This window comes from Asparagus officinalis, chromosome 7, assembly GCF_001876935.1.
Source record: "Asparagus officinalis chromosome 7, Aspof.V1, whole genome shotgun sequence".
Taxonomy (NCBI): domain Eukaryota; kingdom Viridiplantae; phylum Streptophyta; class Magnoliopsida; order Asparagales; family Asparagaceae; genus Asparagus; species Asparagus officinalis.
The window spans coordinates 9,693,227-9,716,867 of NC_033800.1; the positions used below are offsets into that span (position 1 = coordinate 9,693,227).

The 23,641-nt window shown below is 38.7% G+C and overlaps 1 protein-coding gene across 2 annotated transcripts in view; it reads right to left on the bottom strand.

The window, feature by feature from the left end:
- LOC109849455 (mitochondrial substrate carrier family protein C-like) overlaps window positions 1,507-23,641 on the bottom strand; it is a 33,716-nt gene continuing 11,581 nt past the window's right edge. For both annotated transcript variants that reach the window (XM_020419287.1, XM_020419286.1), the window contains exon 7: window positions 1,507-2,089. In XM_020419287.1, the coding sequence (XP_020274876.1) occupies window positions 1,739-2,089 (351 nt within the window). In that variant the 3' untranslated portion in view covers window positions 1,507-1,738. The remainder of the gene's footprint in view (window positions 2,090-23,641) is intronic.

Here is a 23,641-nt window from a genome sequence, read left to right on the forward strand (position 1 = left end):
AACCGCCAAAAGTCCAGAGACTTTTCTAGGTCTTGTGCACGTTCGCAGTCGACCACCGCGTCACTCGCGGTCAACCGTGAGACTTCCAGGTTGTTTCCTTCGTCGTTTTGTCTAAACTTCATCATCGTTGTTCCTGTTCCTTTAATTCTCATGTTCCCTCTTCAATTAGAGGTATAGGGTAAATCTGATAGTTAGGCTTCCCATATCCTAATATTGTCAGCATGATAAATATTAAAAATCTGAAGCGTTTGGATAATGATGATGTCAGCTTAGCTCAACTCCAGGATTAATATGAATGTGAGTTCAAATTTATTATTATTATTATTATTATTATTATTATTATTTTGGTTTCTGGTATACATATCCCCAAAATTACCGCAGTTGCAAAGTTAACCTCAAAATCTAAATATTTGCTAATTTATCGCCCAAATCTCCCTCATTGAATTTTTTTTTTCTCTTTTTTTTTCTACCTCTCAATTCTCAAAATAACTAATATACCATCTAATTTAAGTTAAGAACCCCCTCTTTCTCTCTCTTAAATAGTAAATTAACTAACTTAATAAGGCATATACCAGTCATGTTTGAAAATGAATTGATGGGTAAAAAAGGTCAATAAGAGAGATTCAGGGAAAAGTAACAAATATCTACATTTGGGGGGATAAATTAGTACATATGTTAAATTTGGGGAGTATACATGCCCAAAAAAAAAACAAAAAAAAAACCTTCTGTATGAAAATTGTAGTTTTTCTGCTTACTATATGTCAAACATGCGGTTTTGTAGAGTTGATTATTGAACCATATGCACCTAGACATTGAACGTTTTGCTTAGGAATCTACAATATGGATCTCAGACCGACCGATCTTTGTTAGAATTATATATGTGCTAAGTCTTTACCTTATCCATTTTCACTTCATTATGTAGGGATTATGATAATGATATTCACTCACCGGAGCTCTTGGTTGGAGTTCTCTTTGTTGTTGTAAAGAACCACGATGTAATATTGTCCCTGGAGCGCCTCAATGAAGCCTTTCTCTAATCTGTCCACGAAGAACCGAAGCAAGTTGGTATGCCTCAGACTGTATAATCCATAACAGCAGCAGAGCTTTTGTGCAAAAATTTTGAGGGTTGACGACCCTTGTTTTCTCCATGAAGAGCAAAATGCTTCAAAAACTCTTATGGTTTGCTAAATACTTACCTTAAGAAACGTCGAGGACGAGGACGCGAGAAGCCGATGCATCATAATAAGCCATCTGAAACACTATCATTATAAGTTATCTGATCTAAGGTTTCGCAGTTGACGTCACTCAAGTAAGGTTCACTCTGGACCTGCAAAAGCATGACAAAATACACCTGTGGACCTCATTTCCATTGAGTCCCAGTACAAATCATGCGATCCTTTTTCTTCATAATTTTCCACTTACGAAGAAGCAAAAGAAGTTTCATGAATTCCCATGGGGGTGAAACGGACGCAGCCCAATTTTAGAAGAACAGTCAACATTCAACCTTCATCTTGATATTATTATTACCAGAAATAGTACATATTTCACATGAAAATGTATCTGCAAACTGTGTGGATTTTCCCCTCCGTGAATCTGTGGTCTCTAATTGATACACAAAATTGACCGTTCGCACACTATGAATAAAAAGTAAAGAGAACGTCAACTGTTATCAACTGCAGAATATTTTCCTTCAGAAAAACTGAAGGAACTGAAGCCTGAAGTCCACTATCAACTGGTATTATGCTTTACCTGCAAGCCTCTTTTTGCTGTGCTGGTTACCAGTAAGGAAACTAGTCCTGTCCATTGTCTTCCTTAAGAGTTCATACCCAGCAAAGTTCATTGCGCCTAACGGTGCGACCCAAAAGAACCTAGGCAAAGCTCCTCTAAAAAGGGCAAGGGGTCCTTCTTCACGGAGAATGGTGATGGCTGCCATTTTCATTGTTATTTGCATGCCTTGAGGTGCAGTCATCATTCTTGTTTTGATTACATCAAAAGGAGTGGTGAGGACCGAAGCTAGACCTCCGGTGACTGCCCCGACTACAACAGTTTCCCATGGCTCCAGGTCTCTCCTAAGAACTTTTTGTACAGCCTTCAGTAATGACAAAAAGATGAAGTGTATATTAAACTGATTGAATATATGAAATGACTAATAACATGTAAAAGATCATACGTTACCATATGAAGCGATTTGGTAGGAATAAAATAGGAATGGTAAAACTTCAAAATGTAGTAAAGAGAATCCAGTTAAGCAATCAGATAGGCTAAAATCTTATTGGCGTTATGACAGTTGATATATATGTTAGCAGTGTGTCCGTATAATTTCTTTTAAACATTCATTTAAATCTAATTCATGTTTGAGATCATTTGTGCAAGCTTGAACAGGTTAGAATGGAGTTCGAAGAGTAAAGGAATGAAATTCAGCTCAAAATGAGCCATCAGTAGAGCCACTCATCAATGAGATGATCTGATAATCAATGAGTGAAGTTGAATCAGTTCATGATCACCGATGATCAAAGGAATTTATCATCGATCACATTGTAATCAATGATGACAAAATTTTACAGATTTTTTTTTCAATCATCGATGAGCTCCAGGACTCCTCGATTAGCCTAAGTCATCGTTGACTCCTCCTGATCATCGATGACTCGGGTCACTTATTTCAGATTTAATCACAACCATTCATTGCAGCTATTGATACGGTTTCTCTCATTCATTTCGTAGGGTTTGTTGACATATTAGAATAGTTAAGGGGTTATTTGTAAGATGTATTTGTAGGGGGCCTATATAAGCCCATGTTATTTCATTAATAAGATTAGGGTTTCAATTCTTCATGGTATCAGAGACTTGCTGCGCCATGTCGGACCTAGAGTTTGGCATGGGTTCCCTCGACTCAGTCCTCGAACTGATGACAGGAAGAATATATATCTCACATCGATGAGATATATAACTGTTTTTTGTTCTTGTTTCCTCTGAGAAACGAGAATTTGTTTGTGATCCTACTCTTGTTGTGCAGCAGAGGTGCTGCCGAAATTTCCACTGCACACAACAAGGACAGGAAGAGTAGGTGACCAGGTGTTAGGTCTGAAGCCTGTTCGATGGAGGAGATCATCAAGAAGTTGAACCCTACGGAGGTGTCAACTTTGATGAAGCTAATGAAGTTGTCGGCTGGTGAGAGCGCGACAAAACCATCCAAGAAGTTAGAACTTCCTACCATAGATCTGAAGCTGGATGGACCTAGTGGCGGGTGAGATATACCCTTGCAGGGAGGAATCTGGAGGGTTATCTGACAAGAGAGGTGACAGAGCCGGAGGACTCAGAGGGAAGAGATGAGTGGAAGTCCACTCATATGTTGGTGTACATCTGGCTTCTCAACTCGTTGGTCCCGACGATCGCCACCACGGTGGATGGCATTGAGAAGGTGAATGACGTCTGGGAGAAGTTGAGGAGGACATATGATGGAGTGGGGAATAACCTGAGGGTATTCCAGATTAAAGGAGAGATCGACGCCACAGTCCAGGGAGAGAGGACTGTACAGGAATATGCTACAGAGTTGGAGCGCCTGTGGCTGGATTATGATCATTTTTCCCCCTGGGCTAGCTGCAAGGACCCGGGATGTAAAGAGCGGGAGGCCTTTCTACAGGAGAGGACTATAGTGTTTCTTAAGGGATTGACATCAGAGTTCGCTCAGCGAATCGCATTGCTGCTAGCTCCGCCGAAGATTCCCACACTTGAGGAGGCTGTCTCTGCTATGATCCAGGAGGAGACTCGCATTCGGCTGCAGGCGGGGACAGGTGGACTTCCTGTGGTGAAGTCAGCACTGGCAGCCTCTAGCAGCACTGGATCTAGGGGAGAGACTCGACAATGCTACAACTGCGGTGCGGTGGGTCATCTAAGACATGCTTGCACCAAGCCACCCAAGGAAGGAGATTCGGGTGGACGTGGACAGTTCGAAGGTTGTGGTTGTGACCGTGGGGGTCGACGAGGTGGAAGAGGAGCAGGGAATCGGGCAAATATGACGGTAGCAGAGGAAGAAGAAGCTGAGGTGGTCTTTACAGAGGAGGATCGTGCTCTCCTGACGATACTCAGAAAAAAAACAGCAAGTAGCAGGGGATGAAGACTTGAGGAGTGGGACTGAAAAGGCATCAACTTCGTTCTTCGCCAGAGACAACACTGCTACCTATGCTCATCCAATCAAAGGTACTGATGACATACATGCTCTTGCTTCTATGTCTCCCGACAGATCATCAGAGTGGATAGTCGACTCCGGTGCGTCTCGCCATGTGACAGGTAATGCTAGTGAGTTCTCATTATATACTCACTTAGCATCGCCTGATAGTATTCAAACAGCTGATGGTACATTTCAGCCGGTGGTTGGTAAGGGTACAGTCGATTGTACTGGTTCTGTAACTTTGTCTAATGTTTTGCATGCTCCTTCCTTTCCAGTCAATCTTTTATCCATTATTCTATCATCCTCCAACTAAAATGCATTGTTTCTTTTGATATTCCCAAGGTGATCTTTCAGGAGAAAAGGACAGGACGGAGACTTAGGACTGACACATGGCGTAATGGACTGTGGTATCTGGATCGTGAAGGGCTAGATTCAGCTTTGGTGTCAATGGTAGAGAGAGCAGGAGTAGGATCTGAGATGAGTGCTGAGAGTGTGTTGATGCTTCATCACAAACGCTTGGGACATACTTCTTTCGGTGTTTTAAGTAGGTTGTATCCATCTTTATTTGAGAAAGTAAATAAAGAGAAACTTGTGTGTGATGCATGTAAATTGGGAAAGCTTACTAGAAGCTCTTATGTTAGTTCTAATCATAGGAGTTCTCATGCATTTGATATGATACATTCAGATGTGTGGGGGCCGTGTTCCACAAGTTCTATGAATGGATACAAGTATTTTGTTACCTTCATTGATTGCTTCTCTCGCGTTACTTGGTTATACCTGATGAAGAATAAGAGTGAAGTGTTTGGCTGCTTTCAAAACTTTCATAGGAATGTTCAGACTCAATATGGAGCAGTGGTGAAGGTATTGAGATCTGATAATGGGACAGAGTACACCAACAGAGTGTTTGGAGAATACTTGTCATCTCAAGGAATACAACACCAGACTACATGTCCATACACACCAGCTCAGAATGGGGTAGCAAAAAGGAAGAACAGACATCTTTTAGAGGTTGCTAGAAGTATGATGATCTCCATGAATATCCCAGAAACATTGTGGGGGCAAGCAGTGTTGACTGCAGCGGCGCTGATCAACAGAATGCCCTCGAGAGTACTGGATTGGAAGTCTCCGTGTAAGACATTGAAAGGAGATAATGGTGGGATTCTTCCACTGAAGGTATTTGGTTGTGTGTGTTTTGTGAAGGATAACAGACCATCCGTCGGGAAGCTTGCCCCTAGAGCGGTGAAGTATATTTTTGTGGGATATTCTGCTACTCAAAAGGGATATGTTTGTTGGAACCCGGTGGAGAAAAGGCTGTTCGTGAGCATGGATGTGTACTTTCGTGAATTTGAGCCATAGTACACACAGAAGGTACCCTCATCCGTTGGTGACTCGCCCAATACTGGAAGTATGAAACGAGAAGGGGAAAATGGTGAGAGACAGATGAATAATATAGAGAATAATGTGGAGAAATCGATTTCTCTAACGATTCCTTAGGAAGGAGAATTGGTTGAGGAGGAGCAGGAGAATAAAGAAGAAGAGGATAAGGAGACAAGAGGTGTTAGGCCCACGGCTCAGGGGGAGCTACTTACCTATAGTAGAAAGGGGAAGCAAATTACGGAAATAGTACCTACAATGCCACTAGTGCCAGGTCCCTTATCAACGCCTGTCCCAACTCCTGAGACACCTACACCACAATCAGATTCCTCCCAATGTGATATCATTCCTCTCCTTACTCCTCCCACACCAATGTCAGTACGAAGTACTACTCGCAGCAATGCGGGACATCCTCCCGATAGATATGATTGGGATCTTACCTAGTTTGTATCATATTCTAATATCCACCCTACACATGGAGCATTCATTGCATCATTGGACTCTGTTACTGTACCTAACAATTGGCAGGTTGCTAAGAAGGACCCAAAGTGGAAAGCAGCTATGCATGAGGAGCTAGGAGCTCTTGAGAAGAACCGTATTTGGGAGCTAGTAAAATTATCAGAAGGGAAGAGAGCAGTTGGGTGCAAGTGGGTCTTCACTGTAAAGCAGAATCCAGATGGACAAGTTGAGCGCTACAAGGCTCGTCTGGTGGCAAAAGGGTATAGTCAGACATATGGCATCGATTATGATGAGACTTTTGCACCGGTGGCGAAGATGAGCACTGTTCGGACCTTAATCTCTCTGGCAGTAAATGGTAGATGGAAGCTACACCAACTAGATGTGAAGAATGCATTTCTTCATGGAGATCTAGTGAAGAAGGTATACATAGAGATACCACCAGGATTCGGTACAGATCAGACAGTGGGAAAGGTCTGCAGATTGAAGAAGTCTCTCTATGGGCTGAAGCAGTCTCCTCGTGCTTGGTTTGACAGATTCAGGAGGGCTATGATTGGTATGAGATACCAGCAGATCAACGCCAACCATACCGTGTTCTTTCGACGAAGTGGAGGCCACATTACCATGCTGGCGGTATATGTGGATGATATGATTATTACAGGAGATGATGAGAAAGAGATTGCCCAACTCAAAGTAAGACTGGGTAAGGAATTTGAGATGAAAGATCTTGGTTTGCTTCGATACTTTCTTGGAATAGAGATAGCTCGAGGAGCGGAGGGAATTATCCTATCCCAGAGAAAGTATGCATTGGATCTTCTCAAAGAGACAGGGATGTTAGGGTGCAAACCTACAACTATACCGATCGACCAGAAGTTCAAGCTAGGTGCTGAGGCTGGAGAACCAGTTGATCGTGACAGATACCAGAGGCTGGTGGGAAGATTGATCTATTTGAGTCACACACGTCCTGATATCTCTTTTGCAGTGAGCGTGGTGAGTCGCTACATGCACGATCCGAGGAAGGGTCATATGGACGCTGTGCACCAGATTCTGAGATATTTGAAGAGTGTCCCTGGAAAGGGGCTGATATTCAGAAAGAATGGACATGTGAGCATCGAGGGATATTACGACTCAGATTGGGCTAGCTGTGCTGATGACAGGAGGTCCACCTTAGGATACTGTATCTTTATAGGAGGCAACTTGGTCTCGTGGAAGAGCAAGAAGCGGTCAGTGGTGGCGAGGTCAACAGCTGAAGCAGAGTATAGAGCTATGGCCTTGGGAGTCGCGGAATTATTGTGGTTGAAGAGTATGTTGGTGGAGCTGAAACTGGATCAAGGAGCAAAGATGAAACTGTGGTGTGATAACAAGTCAGCCATCAGTATCGCTAATAACCCAGTGCAGCATGATAGAACCAAACACATCGAGATCGATAGGTTCTTCATCAAAGAGAAGTTAGACAGTGGATTACTAGAATTAAGTCATGTTTCAACTAAAGACCAGGCAGCAGATTGTCTGACTAAGGGACTTAGCTCAGTAGATATGGTTAGAGGATGTGACAAGATAGGCTTAGTGGATATCTTTCGCCCATCTTGAGGAGGAGTGTTGACATATTAGAATAGTTAAGAGGTTATTTGTAAAATGTATTTGTAGGGGGCCTATATAAGCCCATGTTATTTTATTAATAACATTAGGGTTTCAATTCTTCAGGGTTGTTATTGACATAATTGAGAGAGAGAGAGAGGATTTGATTTGTTTTGAAAAGAATCACATCTCCACCTCCCCGTAGTTTCTCAGATCATTTCTCGTCGTATTATTCATCATAGGATCATCAATCGTCAAGGAGTGCTGCCCTTGGACGTGATCATCGACATCGTTCTTCCAAGTCTATATCAAATTCCTTGGAGTTTGATTTCAATTCTAAAGGGATGCAATCTCTCCCTAGGGAGAGAGAGAGTGATGAGGACACCCAGACACGTGCACGAGATTTTCACCGAGTTTATCAGCGCATGAGGCACCGTGTTTTAGCATTGTGGTTTTGATTTTCAGTTGTAATAGTAATTTGAATTTTGAATTTTCAATTTTTGAATTTTAGCTTTGATTTGGTAGCTGATTATGAGAGATTTGAGGGATTTAGGAAATCTTCTAATTTTGTATTTTCTCTTCTATTTAAACGCCCTTGTAATAAAAAATGGATCATGGAAGATTAAAATGAAATTTGTGTTAATTAACTTTGGTGTGAAACCCTAGGGTGGTTCTTTGCTCCTTCGTTTCTTCCTCAGCCGCCAAATTAATTTCTCTCCTCCACCCGCTCAGTCCGGCTCCTTCCCTCTCTCCCCGTCACTCCCTCAAATCAACGCCAGCCCCGCTCCCTATACTCTACCCTCCGCACTCGACAATCACCGCCTCCTCCTCCCTGATCTCCACCGCTCGACAACCGACCCAACTCCTCTCTCCCTTACCCTTCTCCAATAACCGCCCATCCCCTTCATCTCCGATCAGCCGCCACTCCTCCATCGGCCGCCAGTTCACCTTAAACAGTCGCCGTCCCTTTCCTCCGCCTTCATGCACTTCGAAGCCGCAACAAACCCACAAACCCTCTATCCTGATCATTGCGCGAGAACCAGTCACTACACCTCATCCACTTTGTCTACTTGCTCGAGGACAGAAAACTTGAACCTCTACAACTAGTGCTTCAACCTCGACTTTAACTTGTCTTCAAATCTGTTTGTAGCTTAAACTGAAGATCAAAATTCAGAATCAAATGTTCAGATTAATTACAACAGCGGTTAATTCAAAGGTTCGACGCCAACGTCCGCTTCGACGTCCAGTTCGACGCTGCGTCATCCCGTTGTTTGTGCCCTTCTGTCGCTCACGTCGTCGCACCATCTCTAGAGTTCTTTGCATGAGTAGCCCCCCTAGAACCAGTTTAATCCGACGAATATTTGTTTTCTTTCGACCAATTATTTTCGGAATCGCCATTGTGTACATATTGTTATCAATATTAATATCTATTGCGCTTGTGTTGTATTCAGTTTGACTAGTAAGCAAGTGATTCTGTTGCTAAATATGTTTGTTGATCTAAATATTACAAGTTGAACTGTATTAAAAGAACGAATCATTACATTCTTTATCTGAATAATTTACAAAGGTCTGAATTTAGTACATTTGCAAATTTTGATTAAAAGTCATCGTCAGCTCCATTTTCTTCTTGAACTTCTTGCTTAGATCGATCGCTGATTTGGCGAAACATTATTGTCGTTGATCTTTGTACCTGCATCACATCGTTTTGCATCGTTTTTTGTATCAGAGCATGGTACTAGGTTAGGAATTTTATTTTATTTCTAGGTTAGGAAATTTCTATCTTTAGTTGAGTCTTTATTTAAAAAAAATCAAAAATCAAAAAAAATCATCAATCATCTCATTTAGCTGTTAGTATATACATTCATTTCATTTAGTTGTTAGTGCGTGCTCACTTGCACAGGTCTACCCTATCGATTAGGAGAATCTAGTGAATCATCTAGTGAGTCCAGTATGTCAGGCAACACAAATCCCAAACTTCTTAAGAAACTTGATGAGTTAGCAGGACAACTAGGTGTCGTAGTCCACGGTTTAACAAATCTCTAGAATGAAACCAACGAAAGGTTTACTAGGCTCGAAGAAGCACGTGTTGCAACCCCACCACCGCAAGATCAAGGTTATCAACACATCGCCCCACCGTTGCAAGGTCAAGGTTATGAACACTTCGCCCCTCAACCACTACATCAACATGTGTCTGATCCGGATGCGCAATACCTGATGAGCATTAAGGTCAGTGCACCAACCTTTGACGACAAGCTCAACCCATAAACTTTTTTGGACTGGCTGAAGAACATGGGTCGCTACTTCGATTGGTACGCCCTGACGGAACCCCGAAAGGTCAAGTTTGCAGCAATGAAACTCACCGGACCCGTCTTCCAATATTGGACCAACCTCGAGACGCTGAGGCATATTAGAGATGAGTTATCGATTACAACTTGGTGAGAAATGGCCGACGAACTGAAACGGAAATACCTCCCGCCATCGTTTTATCATCGGTTGCTTGACAAGTGGCATCGTCTCACTCAAGGAACCAAATCTGCGAAAGAATATGTGGCACAATTCGACGAATTGTTTACTCGATGCAGCACCATTGAGCAAGAGGCGCCAATGAAGGTCTTGTCAAAGTTTAGAGATGGATTGAGAAGCGACCTCTAAACCAAACTCTTTGCTAGAGGAGTAGACACCCTTGAGAGAGCCTATGCATTAGTTCAAGATTTAGATGAAGTCAAATCCTATCAATCTCATAGAAGTCAGGATTTTAGAACTCATTCCTCCCAGTCTTCCTGTATCACTACCTCTAGTCAACCTCCTAGTCGATCTAACACTAGTTCTTTCCAACCTAAAATCGACCCTAAGGGCAAGGAGCCGGAGAGAGATTTCTCCAAGATTGGCCTGTTTGTGGAAAATTTGTAGTAAAGAAAATGAAAAAAAATTTGATTTGTATTCCTTTAATCTTAATTACAATTGGATTTCCTGATTACAAAAGAGAGGAGAATGATATGAATTCTTCCATTTGTTTAATTCTGGGTTCTTCACGGTGGCGATGGAGTGCCTCTCTCGAATGCTCGCGTCGAGTTTGCTCTCCGTTGACGATGCGAATGTCTTGATTCACTGAAACGTGATCTTCTCCTCAAGATTTGACGTTGTGGAGAACCCTGAACGAGTTTGAAACTCTATGAAAGAGTTGATTTAACCGAAATCGGTCTATAAGCCAATGATGAAGAAAGCTCATGTTGCTGATCTCCAAAGCTCCAGCAATTCCCCTCAAAGATCTCTTCTTTGCTGCCAAAAAGAAGGATGAAAGATCCAGCCCCCGAACTAAGCTGATTTCTTAGTTATTTATAAGGGATTAAGGGGTATAATCACCCCCCTTAGTTCGCTCCTAAGTGGGGCTAATGGGATGTAACCGCCCCTTAAATCACTCCTGAGTGGAGTTGTGATCCCCTCAGATCGTGAGAAACGGTTTTGAAACAGTTCAGCTCGTGTTTGAATGAGTCAAACGCAAAATCCACGTTCTGATGTGAATTCTGCGTTCAAACACGGTGTCTGGAAGCTTGAACGCAGTGTCTGAAAGCTCGGACGCAGCGGCTGAAAGCTCATTTGGCTGTTTGTTGGAAGCTGTGTTTGGCAGCGGATGAAAGCTGCGTTAACAACTTTCGGAGGCTGCGTTTGCGGCCGAACATGAGCTGCGTTGGCAGCTGGATCTGAGCTGTGTTTGCAGCGTTTTGGAAGCTGCGTTGGCAGCGTTAAAAGCAGCGTTGGCAGTCGAATATGAGCTGCGTTGGTAGCTGGATCTGAGCTGCGTTTGCAGCGTTTGGAGCTGAATGTGAGCTGTGTTTGTGGCCAGGTTTGAGTTGTGTTTGCGTTGCGTTAGTGGCCGAGTTTGAGTTGCGTCTTGAAGCTGGTACGCGGGGAGGATTTCCGCGTCTTGATTTGAAAAGACCGTCGATTTGTAGTTTCTTTCTGTCAAAACGTTGCAAAGATCGTCATTTTGTAATCTTTGCTTTAGCTCTTTGATATGTGAGAGTCGTCAGATTGTAACTCCCGATATTGATTGTGAAGGTTGTTGATTAGAGCTTTCATCAGTTATTGTGAAGGTCGTCAGATTGTAACATTCATCGATCTACGTGAAAGTCTTCAAATTGTAACCTTCTGGAAGTCTTCAGATTGTAACTTCCATCATCGGTGTTTGATGGGGATAAGCTATCTATTGTGATTTTTAGACAGCCTACACGGCCCTCACGTCAAGTGCTACAAATGCCAAGGATATGTGCATGTTTCTGCGAACTGTCCGACCCGTCACAAGGTTGCTATCATCGATGGCCAATACGAATATGAACCTGAACTTGATAGCGACGAGTTTGTCCATCAAGTTGACAATAATACCGATGATTTTGAGGATGATGTCGATGATACTGTCCTAGGTTGTCTTAGACAAATTAAAGTTCCCACCATATCAGTCGTTAGATGCGTCATCTCCCAACCTAAGGCTATTGATGATTGGAGACGTACTTCCATCTTCCACACATTCATAAAGATTGACGATAAAAATTGTAAAGTGATTGTGGACAGTAGAAGCTGCATTAATGCGGTTTCCTCAGTTGTGATAGCCAAGATCGGTCTTAAAGCCTACCTCATCCTAACCCCTACAAGGTATCATGGATTAATAATACTGCATTGCATGTCCAAGAGAGATGTTTAGCCCCTCTTCAATTTGTCATCTACAAGGATAAGGTTTGGTGTGATGTTCTGAAGATGGATGTGGGTCAAATTATTCTTGGAAGGCCCTGGCTGTTTGATAACGACATTCACATTTTTGGGCGATCAAACATGTTATTGTTCGAGCATGATGGGAAGAATGTCAAGATCCTTCCGATTCAACCGAAAGGTAGTGACAAAAAGCCCTACCCAGACAAGTCTTCCCGAGGCGTTAATCTGATTGGAGCCAAAGAGATCGATCGTGAGCTAGCCAATGGAGCCCCCATTTTCGCCCTCGCTGCTATAGAAGCTCCTAAGGATATTTCTGATGTGGTTCCCCAGAAGTCGTTTCTGTGTTAGAAGAATTCTCTAATGTCTTCCCTTAGGACCTCCCAGACCAATTACCCCCGATGTGTGATATCCAACACGAATTGATTTAATCCCGGGAGCAACCCTTCCCAATTTGCCTTACTATCGGATGAACCCCAATGAGCATGCAGAGTTGAAGAGGCAAGTTGATGAGCTGGTGAAGAAAGGCTTTGTGAAAGAAAACATGAGCCCTTGTGCGGTCCCCGCATTACTGACGCCCAAGAAAGATGACACATGGCGTATGTGTGTGAATAGTCGTGCAATCAACAAGATCACGGTGAAGTACCGTTTTCCCATTCCTCGGTTGCATGACATGCTTGATTTGACGTCTGGAGCCACTATCTTTTCTAATATTGATCTTAAGAGTGGCTACCATCAGATTCACATCCGTCCCGGTGACGAATGGAAGACCGCTTTCAAGACGAAAGATGAATTGTACGAGTAGATGGTCATGTCATTTGGTTTGACTAATGCTCCGAGTACTTTTATGAGAGTGATGACTCCGAGTACTTTTATGAGAGTGATGACTCAAGTACTCCGACCCTTCACGGGAAAATTTTTAGTGGTGTACTTTGATGATATCCTTATCTACAGTAACTCTCGTGAGCAACACGTGGACCATCTGCGCCAAGTCTGTATTGTGTTAAGAAAAGAGTAATTCTATGACAATCCTAAGAAATGTACTTTTCTTACACACTAAGTCATTTTTATAAAATTTGTGGTCTCTTCTGAAGGAGTATCCGCTGATCCTAAGAAAGTTAGAGCTATCGAAGAATGGCTCAAACCCAAGAACATCAGAGATGTTCGAAGCTTTCACGAACTTGCTACATTTTATCGTCGGTTTATCAAGGGCTTCAGCACCATCATGGCCCCTATTACTGATTGCTTGAAGAAAGGTGAGTTCGAATGGTCAAAAGCTGCTACCAAGGCATTTGTAGAGATCAAGCAAAGAATATCGCAGGCACCTGTTATGCGCCTGTCCGATTTTTCTAAGGTCTTTAAAATTGCGTGCGATGCATCTGGTATTGGTATAGGTGGAGTTCTATCTCAAGAAGGACATCATGTTGTTTACTTTAGTGAGAAGCTGAATGATACAAGACAACGCTATTCCACCTATGATAAAAAATTCTATGCGGTGTGATAATCATATCTTATTACAATTTTATACCCTCATTATCTATTTTATATGAATAAATATGCCACTAATAATTGTTTTTATCTTTAATTACAGATTAATGAAGAATAAAAGCATAATATCTCTTCTCTCAATAAAGCCCATGAATTAATGAAAAATATCAGCAAAAGCCTAAGAAATGCCAAAGGCCAAAGTCAAAAAGAAGAAGAAATGTTAAATTGTCCAAAAGCCCAAGCCCAAGAACAAATACAAGATCAAGCTTCGGACAACAACCAGAGAGAACCTCACATCAATGCCAGCATCGATGGGGGCATCCATAGGACATCGATGCCAACATCGATGCCCGTATTAATGCTAGCATTGATAGGCCTATGGATGCTGGCATCGATACCATCGGTCAGACAGTTACAATCCAAAGGCTGGAATTTATTATTTTTGGATAAGATTTCAATCCAATGGCTCTCATTCACTGATGTTTACTATAAATAGGGATAGAGAGTAAAGGGTTAGAGGTGCGAAAATTTTTATAACTTCATTTGGAGAGGATGACCACTCTTAATTGAGAAGGCCTTCCAAATTTATAACTTTTGTTATAATTAATAAAATAATTTTTTCACCACTTTAAATATTTCTTCTCTTTGTTAGATGATAAAGATGGAGATGAAGAATTATTTGGAGGATTGCATTTCTTTTATTTTTCTCTTTTATTTTTTTGTATTGCTTATTAGTTTAGATTTATTTCTATGCTTGTAATTAGATTTTATTTTCTTGTTAAATAGCTAAGAGGCTAGAACCCTCGTCTTAGATTTATTTCATGCTTATAGGTTAGATTTATTTTCTCGCATTTAATTCTTACAATTTATTTTGTAGTTTAGTTTTTGTAATTTATTTTATAGTTAGATTTTAATTTCTTATACTATTTACCTTGAGGCTAGAACCCTGTTGGGTTTAGTTTTTTTTTTTTTTGATTCGCCTTTAGGCTAAAACCCTCTAGCGAATCACCCTTTTCTAAGAAGTGGGTTCAATTTTAGATTACTCATATCTTTAATTGAATCCACCATCTTTACTTTCTTAAATTTTATTTTTTATTCTTGATTTTTATTTGTTTCTTGAATTTTCCTTCTTGTTTTGTTGATCACGTTTATTTTTTTATCACTTCCACTCTCAAATATATTCATTTACACAATCATTTTCATTCTCTCCATCTCTCTACAATCACACTTATTCTTCACTCATATTTGTCACACACACAACATAAGAACCGATTTATATTTTCTCCTACAAAACACCTTCCTTGTGGGATTGATAACTTTTTATACTATAACTTGACATGGTTGTGCACTTGTAACATTTTTGGTACATGTTTATGTCGCATCAAGTTTTTGGCGCCGTTGCCGGGAAAGGTGCTTAAGTAGGATTTTTTATTATTTTGGTTCTTTAACTTATGTGTTTCTTGTGAAAGAACTACTTGGAGATTAAAGATCAAGAATTGGAGATTGAGGAATTAGAGATTCGCTTGTGGTAAGTCTTCCTAATTTTTTTAATTCCACTCTTTTAGTTAGTTTCTCACAATTAGTGATAATTAGGATCTTTAAAAAAAAATTATTTTCATGACCATAATAAAATTCACCCTCCACTTTGACATTTACTAACAAGATAATAAATTCAAACAAATTCCTCGCTTCTCATTTGTTTGATTGTTAATCCTAATTAAAAATAAAGATTTTATTTTTATCATTCTTTTTAGTCGATTTTAATTCCTAGGGTTGCATTCCATATAGTTAGTAAGAATTCACCAAAGTGATTTGAGCATCTTGATTTGACATACACTTGAAAATATTCTTAAGGGTAAAACCCCCTAATCAAGATAAGGTGAGGGATTTCATCACCCTTTTTTTAGCCCAAAAATCACTAATTCCTCACTACACAACCCAAGCCTAATAAAACTCATTAGACGTTGGCTCTAAGGAATCGAGCTCAATAAGGAACAAAGAATCTTTAGGTGAACCGGTTTATGTTTTCTTGGATTAGTTGGTGTCTAAGGCAAGGTTTAAGGGTTGCGTAAAACACTCTGTATAAGGAACGAGGTACTTAATCGATCTCTGATCAACCTCTGTTCCTATCCTTACCTGGCTAACTAACCGAGTAAAACTTTTATCTTTTAACTTAAGGAATTTTTGGTTAGGAGCTGGCCTAGCTGAGTTAGGCTTAACCCTAGAGTTAAAATGATTGCAAAGTGATTGTTTTTTATTTATTTTAGTTAGGTTTTTCCTTTTTCTTCTCATAAAAAAAACTAACTTTTGTTTTATCTTAAAAAAAGTATAAAATAAATTGTTTTGGGTGCATGCAAAACGTGGATTAAGAATTATACACATCGACAAATTTGTTTTGAACAAATGGCTAATCCACATGTTTTTTAAAATTTATGTTATCCCAATAGGAATAAAATCCTCAATGAAGCTTGGGAGTTTTTAGAGAGCATATCTGAGAGAATCATGCACTGCGATGATAAGGTTAACGTTGCATTTCAGTACTCTGTGAATGATCCATTTTTTTAACCTACAACCCAGGTTGGGAAAATTACTCAAACTATGCATGCAATCAAAACTACACTCCCTCTTCAACCCAACATTTTCCTAGGAAAAACACAATTTCTTTCAGTTCTCAACTTAATTTTCAACAACCAAATCTGTCATATCAATCTCTTCATCATCAAGCTATAAATCACACTCCTCTTGATACAGATCATGATGAACGTCTCAATATTTTGGAAAAAAGGTTTTGAAATTATAATTAAGGCCTCCACACTAGCCACGAATATGTTAACTCAAACATCCTACACGATGAACTCCTTTATGAATATGTTAACTCAAACATCCTACACGATGAACTCCTTTATGCAATCAACCGAACTCATACTTAACTCTTAACACTCAAGCCATAGCTATATTAGAAACCCACATTGATCAATTAGCTAGTGCCATAAGTGAAGGAGAGGAAGGAGAAATTCTGAGTCAACCCGTGACCAATCCTAAGGACACTCAAATGAATGCACTACAGTCAGGAAAACAGGTCGATAATCAGGAAAGAACACCTTTAAGCCAAATTTTTGTTCCAATTCATTCTCCTTTTGTTAACTCCATTCAGGAAAGACCAGAGGAAGAAGAAGAAGAGTCAGATCTAAGTTTTGAGGAAATTTTAGGTGAGGAGCTGAAAATATTAGGAGAAGCAGATCAGGTTTGTCAAAATAAGAAAACTGTGTTAAACAATTGCTGTTTTGAATTAAATTGTGAAGAACTCTTTCTTGATGAACTTAGATTTTTAAAAAATAATCAACCACCAAATTTTCAGAACTCAACCATAAATCTTGGAGTTGAGGAAAATGCTACAGAAGAATTGGTTGTTAGAAAACAAAACTTCACAGTACAAGAGTCTAAGTTCATTAAGAAACACAAAATGCATGACACCAATAATACCTACCTTACTTTGTTGTAAGAATTATTGAACACCCTGAAATGCTTAGAATTTTACATTATTGATTATATCATTCTGAATTTGTTTAAAATCCGGGAGAGAATTTTCAGCAATAAGATAGGATTCAATGTAGAACACGAGCTCTTCATGTTGAATATTTCATTCTACATTGTTTATTTTGTTTATTATAGCATAATAAAATCTTCTCTCATTTTAGAGTTTCTTGTTCGGTTTTGTAAAAAGAAAAAAGAAAAAAATTGAAAAAAGAAAAAAAGAAAAATAAAATGAATATATATAAATAAATAAATTGATGATTTCATCCTCCACAAGACTAGGGCTGTAACTTGAAAACCGATAACCGAAAAAATAACCACACCAAAGCCGAACCATAACCGAAAAAACCAAGGAAAGAAAAAAACCGCACCAAACCGAAAAAAATAACCGAAAACCGAAAGGTTTGGTGTGGTTTTGGTTTCGAATGTCTGGAAACCGAAACCGAACCGAAAAACCGAAAAATTATTTTATTCCCATTTTGGTCTGAATGGGATTTACATTTTACTGACCCGGCTCAGCTTACGGGAAACCAAAACCGAAGCAAACAAGGGAAATGGATTAATTGGAAACTAAAATCTTATGTGGCAACATAGTCACGTCCCAGAAACCACATTTCTCATGTTTTTTTTCTTTTTCTTTTTTTTGCTTGCTAAATACTAACCAAACACACCCTTAGAACAATGGAAAATAGAGATGTCATTGGTACATGTGTAAGTTGTTGGAAACAATAGCATTCTACCAGAGAACCTCACGTATGAAGAGAACTACCCTCTGCTGTGTGGAAAAAAGTGTTATGATTCTTTAGCAAGACGCATGTACACTCCAATGTCTTCTGAAGATCTTGTTCTTCTAATTCTATGGGGAAAAAAAACCTGGATCCATAAATTTACAACTACAAACAAGTGGTCGGGTAATTGATCTTGTTCTTCTGATCTATCATCTTTCTGCTATTCTAGTTTTTCATCGCTTTTTTCGGAAACGGTTATGTAATATGAGACATTTCTACTTTCTATTTTTCTAGACTTGTTTTCTTTATAGAATAACCAAAAAAAACCCGATATAAACCAGAGAAAAACCGAACCGAACTAAACCGAACACAATTGGTTTTTGAAAAAAATAGTGAAAAACCAAACCGAACCAAACCGAAAAAATAGATCGGTTTGGTGTTCGGTGTCACCTATTAACCGCACCATTCAAACCGATTAACAGCCCTACACAAGACCAAAGGTAATTGCAGATTTTCATCAGCCGACCAATTGTAAGTACTTTAACTTCACTTCTTATTTGCTTTACTTTGTGCATCATAGAGTTTGCATTGAAGACAATGCAAAAATTAGGTGTGGGGGTGGGAATTAGTTATTTTTTTCTTTATTTTACCTTTTTAGTTACATTTTTTATTTCCTTTTTTTTCTTAAAAAAATTATAAAAATATTGTCACTTGCCAAATTGATAGAGTTAAGTAATAATTGATTTATTTGATAAATTTAAAATTTTCTAATCCCTAGTTGGTTATTTACTTAGTTCACCTTTTATGATAACTCTAAATAAATTTTTTAAGAAATAATTTTCAAAATAGAATACTTTACTTAAGCGTTAACTTGGACTTTTATTTAAAATAATAAAATTTTTGCATGCTTAGCTTAGAGTTGAAAATAATTTTTTAAAGCGTCTTGATTTACATATTTTTCAGAATATATATACATATATAATAATAATAATAATAATAATAATAATAATAATAGCATTACAAAAGAAGAGTGCGAAAAATGGGCACAAAAAAAACTCTTGAATTTAAGGTGATTCTATCTTATAAAGCCTAAGCTGACCGAGTAATTAAGCCCAATGAGTATTTCCATATTTAATGACCTAAGCCTATTTGAGTTGGGATCCATTGGCCCAAAACTCGTTAAATGGTCACTTAGAAAGCCCGTTAAAGTAGAAAAAAAAATCACCAAGAAAGAAAGAGTTTAAAAAAATTTAATAATAATAATAATAAAATACTAACAAATGTTATATATATATAGTATATATGGCCTTGAAAAATATTTCTGATCAAGCAACTTGAATATTATTTTAAACAAAGAGTTAGCATGTTCTTTTCAAAACTTTTAAATTAAGTTTCTAAGTTTGGCTTGGTTTTGTATTGCAATAATGAGAAGATTTTCTAGAAAATTTACTTTGGAGTTATATATAAAAACGTTTTCTTGAGAAATAATTAGCTTCAATTAGATTGTCTAATTTTATCAAGTAATTTTAGTTATTTACTGACCTCTTTAAATTGGCAAGTTGACTGAATTTTGTGGGTATATTCACTGCAAACCTTCACGAGACTACAACTCGTCCATTAGGATAATCTAGGAGTTTAAAGACTTGTTGTATGCGCTAAATACAACCGCGTTTCCTACAAAAGTGAGTTAGGATTTTTTTTTATTTCTTTGCTAGAGGACTAGCAAAAGTTTAGGTGTGGGGGTATTTGATAATCATATTTTATTATAATTTTATACCATCATTATCTATTTTATATGAATAAATATGCCACTAATAATTATTTTTATCTTTAATTACAGGTTAATGAAGAATAAAAGCTCAATAGCTCTTCTCTCAATAAAGCCCACGAATTAATGAAAAATATCAGCAAAAGCCCAAGAAATGCCAAAGGCCAAAGCCAAAAAGAAGAAGAAATGTCAAATTGTCCAAAAGCCCAAGCCCAAGAACAAATACAAGACCAAGCTTCGGACAACAACCAGAGAGAACCTCACATCGATGTCAGCATCGATGGGGGGCATCGATGCCAGCAACGATGCCCGTATCGATGCCAACATCGATAGGCCTATCGATGCTATCGATGCTGGCATCAATACCATCGACCAGACAGTTACAATCCAAAGGCTGAAATTTGTTATTTTTGGATAAGATTTCAATCCAAAGGCTCTCATTCACTGATGGTTACTATAAATAGGGATAGAGAGTAAGGGGTTAGAGGTGTGAAAATTTTTGTAACTCCATTTGGAGAGGAGGGCCACTCTTAATTGAGAAGGTCTTCCAAATTTGTAACTCTTGTTATAATTAATAAAATAATTTTTTCACCACTTTAAATATTTCTTCTCTTTGTTAGATGATGAAGATGGAGATGAATTATTTGGAGGTTTGTATTTCTTTTATTTTTCTCTTTTGTTTTTTTTATTGGTTATTAGTTTAGATTTATTTCTATGCTTGTAGTTAGATTTTATTTTCTTGTTAAATAGCCAAGAGGCTAGAACCCTCTTACCTTAGATTTATTTCATGCTTATAGGTTAGATTTACTTTCTCGTATTTAATTCTTATAATTTATTTTATAGTTTAGTTTTTGTAATTTATTTTATAGTTAGATTTTAATTTCTTACACTATTCACCTTGAGGTTTGTATTTCTTTTATTTTTCTCTTTTACTTTTTTTATTGCTTATTAGTTTAGATTTATTTCTATGCTTGTAGTTAGATTTTATTTTCTTGTTAAATAGCCAAGAGGTTAGAACCCTCTTACCTTAGATTTATTTCATGCTTATAGGTTAAATTTACTTTCTCGTATTTAATTCTTACGATTTATTTTATAGTTTAGTTTTTATAATTTATTTTATAGTTAGATTTTAATTTCTTGCACTATTCACCTTGAGGCTATAACCCTCTTGGATTTAGTTTTTCTTTTTGTTTATTTTTATTTTTATTTTTTATTCGCCTTTAGGCTAGAACCCTTTAGGAAATCACAATTTTCTAAAAAGTGGGTTCAATTTTAGATTACCTATATCTTTAATTGAATCCATCATCTTTACTTTCTTGAATTTTATTTTTCATTCTTGATTTTTATTTGTTTCTTGAATTTTTCTTCTTGCCTTGTTGATCACATTTATTTTTTTTATCACTTTCACTCTCAAATATATTCATTTACACAATCATTTTCATTCTCTCCATCTCTCCACAATCATATTTATTCTTCACTCCTATTTATCACACATAACATAAGAACCGATTTATATTTTCTCCTACAAAATATCTTTCTCGTGAAATCGATAACTTTTTATACTATAACTTGACACGGTTGTGCACTTGTAACATTTTTGGTACATGTTTATGCCGCATCACGATGATACAATCTCTTCGCCACTGGCGCTATTATCTGCTACCGAAAGAATTCGTTATATATTCTGACCACGAGGCCCTTCGATATATTCACTCCCAAAAGAAGCTGAATGCTAGACATGGTCATTAGGTTGAGTTCCTCCAGGACTACACCTACACGATTAAATATAAAGCGGGAGTAAAGAATAAAGCCGCGGACGCACTTAGTCGCCGCATGCACCTTCTCTCAATCATGAGTGCGTAAGTAGTTAGCTTTGAGAAAGTCAAAGAACAGTATGAATCATGCCCTGATTTTAGCGAAGTTTATACTTTGCTGAATGATGGAGTGACCCGTGAAATTGATGGCTTTCTCCTGATGGATGGATATCTTTTCCATTTTCGCAAGTTGTGTATTCCTGACCTCTCTCTGAGAGAATTCTTGATTTGGGAATTACATGCTGGAGGTCTTGTAGGACATTTTGGGAATAACAAGACTGTCGAAGCAATTGAATATCGTTTTCATTGGCTAAGTATTAAACGTGACGTTAAGCTAGTGGGTCGATGTCAGACCTACCAACTAGCTAAGCAGCGTAAGCAGAACACTGGCATGTACACTCCTCTCCCTGTCCCAAATTGTCTCTGGCAAGATGTCAGTATGAACTTCGTGTTAGGACTCCCGAAGACAATTAGAAAACACGATTATGTCCTTGTTGTAGACCGATTCTTCAAAATGGCCCACTTCATATCATGCTCCAAAACTTCTGATGCTTCTCATGTTGCCAAGCTATACTTTAACGAAGTTGTTAAACTACACGGGCTTCCGAAAACAATTGTCTAATAGGGATGTTAAATTTATAAGTTATTTTTGGAAAACTCTTTGGCACAAAATGAGAACTAAACTTCGATTCTCTACGGTTTTTCATCCCCAAACCGATGGTCAGATCGAGGTAGTCAACAGGAGCTTAGGTAACCTTTTGCGATCGCTAGTTGATGAGAATCTTAGGGATTAGGATCAACATCTGCCTACTACTGAATTTGCTTATAATAACTCTGTAAATATGTCTATAGGTGTCAGTTAGCTAAAGTCGTGTATGGTTACAAGCCTAGACAACCTATAGATCTTGTCCCTGTGTCTGCACATCATAGAGTATGTGAGTCAGCATCTGCATTTGCATCTCGCATTCATGATCTGCATAAAGAAATCAGTATAAAGATCAATGACAGCGATGCTAACTATAAAATGCGAGCAGATCTAAGAAGGTTTAAAAAATTTAGTGTTGGTGATTACGTGATGGTCCGGATACGTCCGGAACGGTTTCCTCCGAGAACTGTTAAAAAGTTGCATGCACGAAGTGCAGGACCTTTTAAAATTCTCAAGAAAATTAATGATAATGCTTATGTTCTCAACCTTCCTGGGAGTTTTAATATTGGTTCGACTTTTAATATTAAGGATTTGGTATAGTACAAAGGCCCGTATTTTAACCCTGACAACCCATTAGTTGATGAGCCTACCCCTGAGCTTATTTCTGAGAGCTCCCCTTTACCTCCATTTCCCCAGATATCACCCCATATACAGCACATGACATTGATACTATTATTGATGATAACATTGTTTCTACTAGCAATGATGGTATCCACAGGTACTTGGTACGTTGGAAAGGTCGACCTGAGTCTGATGATACTTGGCTCGATAGGGGTGACTTACACAGCCTGGATCCAGATCTTCTTGAGCAATATGACAGTCATCCTGATTTATACTCGACAAGGTTGAGTTCTCTCCCACCCGAAAAGAATGATAAGGACATCCAGACGCGTGCACGAGATTTTCGTCGAGTTTATCAGCGCAGGAGGCACCGTGTTTCAACACTGTGGTTTTGATTTTCAGTTGTAATAGTAATTTGAATTTTGAATTTTTGAATTTTAGCTTTGATTTGGTAGCTGATTATGAGAGATTTGATGGATTTAGGAAATCTTCTAATTCTGTATTTTCTCTTCTATTTAAACGTTCTTGTAATCAAAAATGGATCATGGAACATTAAAATGAAATTTGTGTTAATTAACTTTGGTGTGAAACCTTGTGGTGTGAAACCCTAGGGTGGTTCTCTGCTGCTTCGTTTCTTCCTCAGCCGCCAAATTAATTTCTCTCCTCCACCCGCTCAGTCCGACTCCTCTCCCCGTCACTCCCTCAAATCAACGTCAGCCCCACTCCCTATACCCTACCCTCCACCCTCGACAATAACCGCCT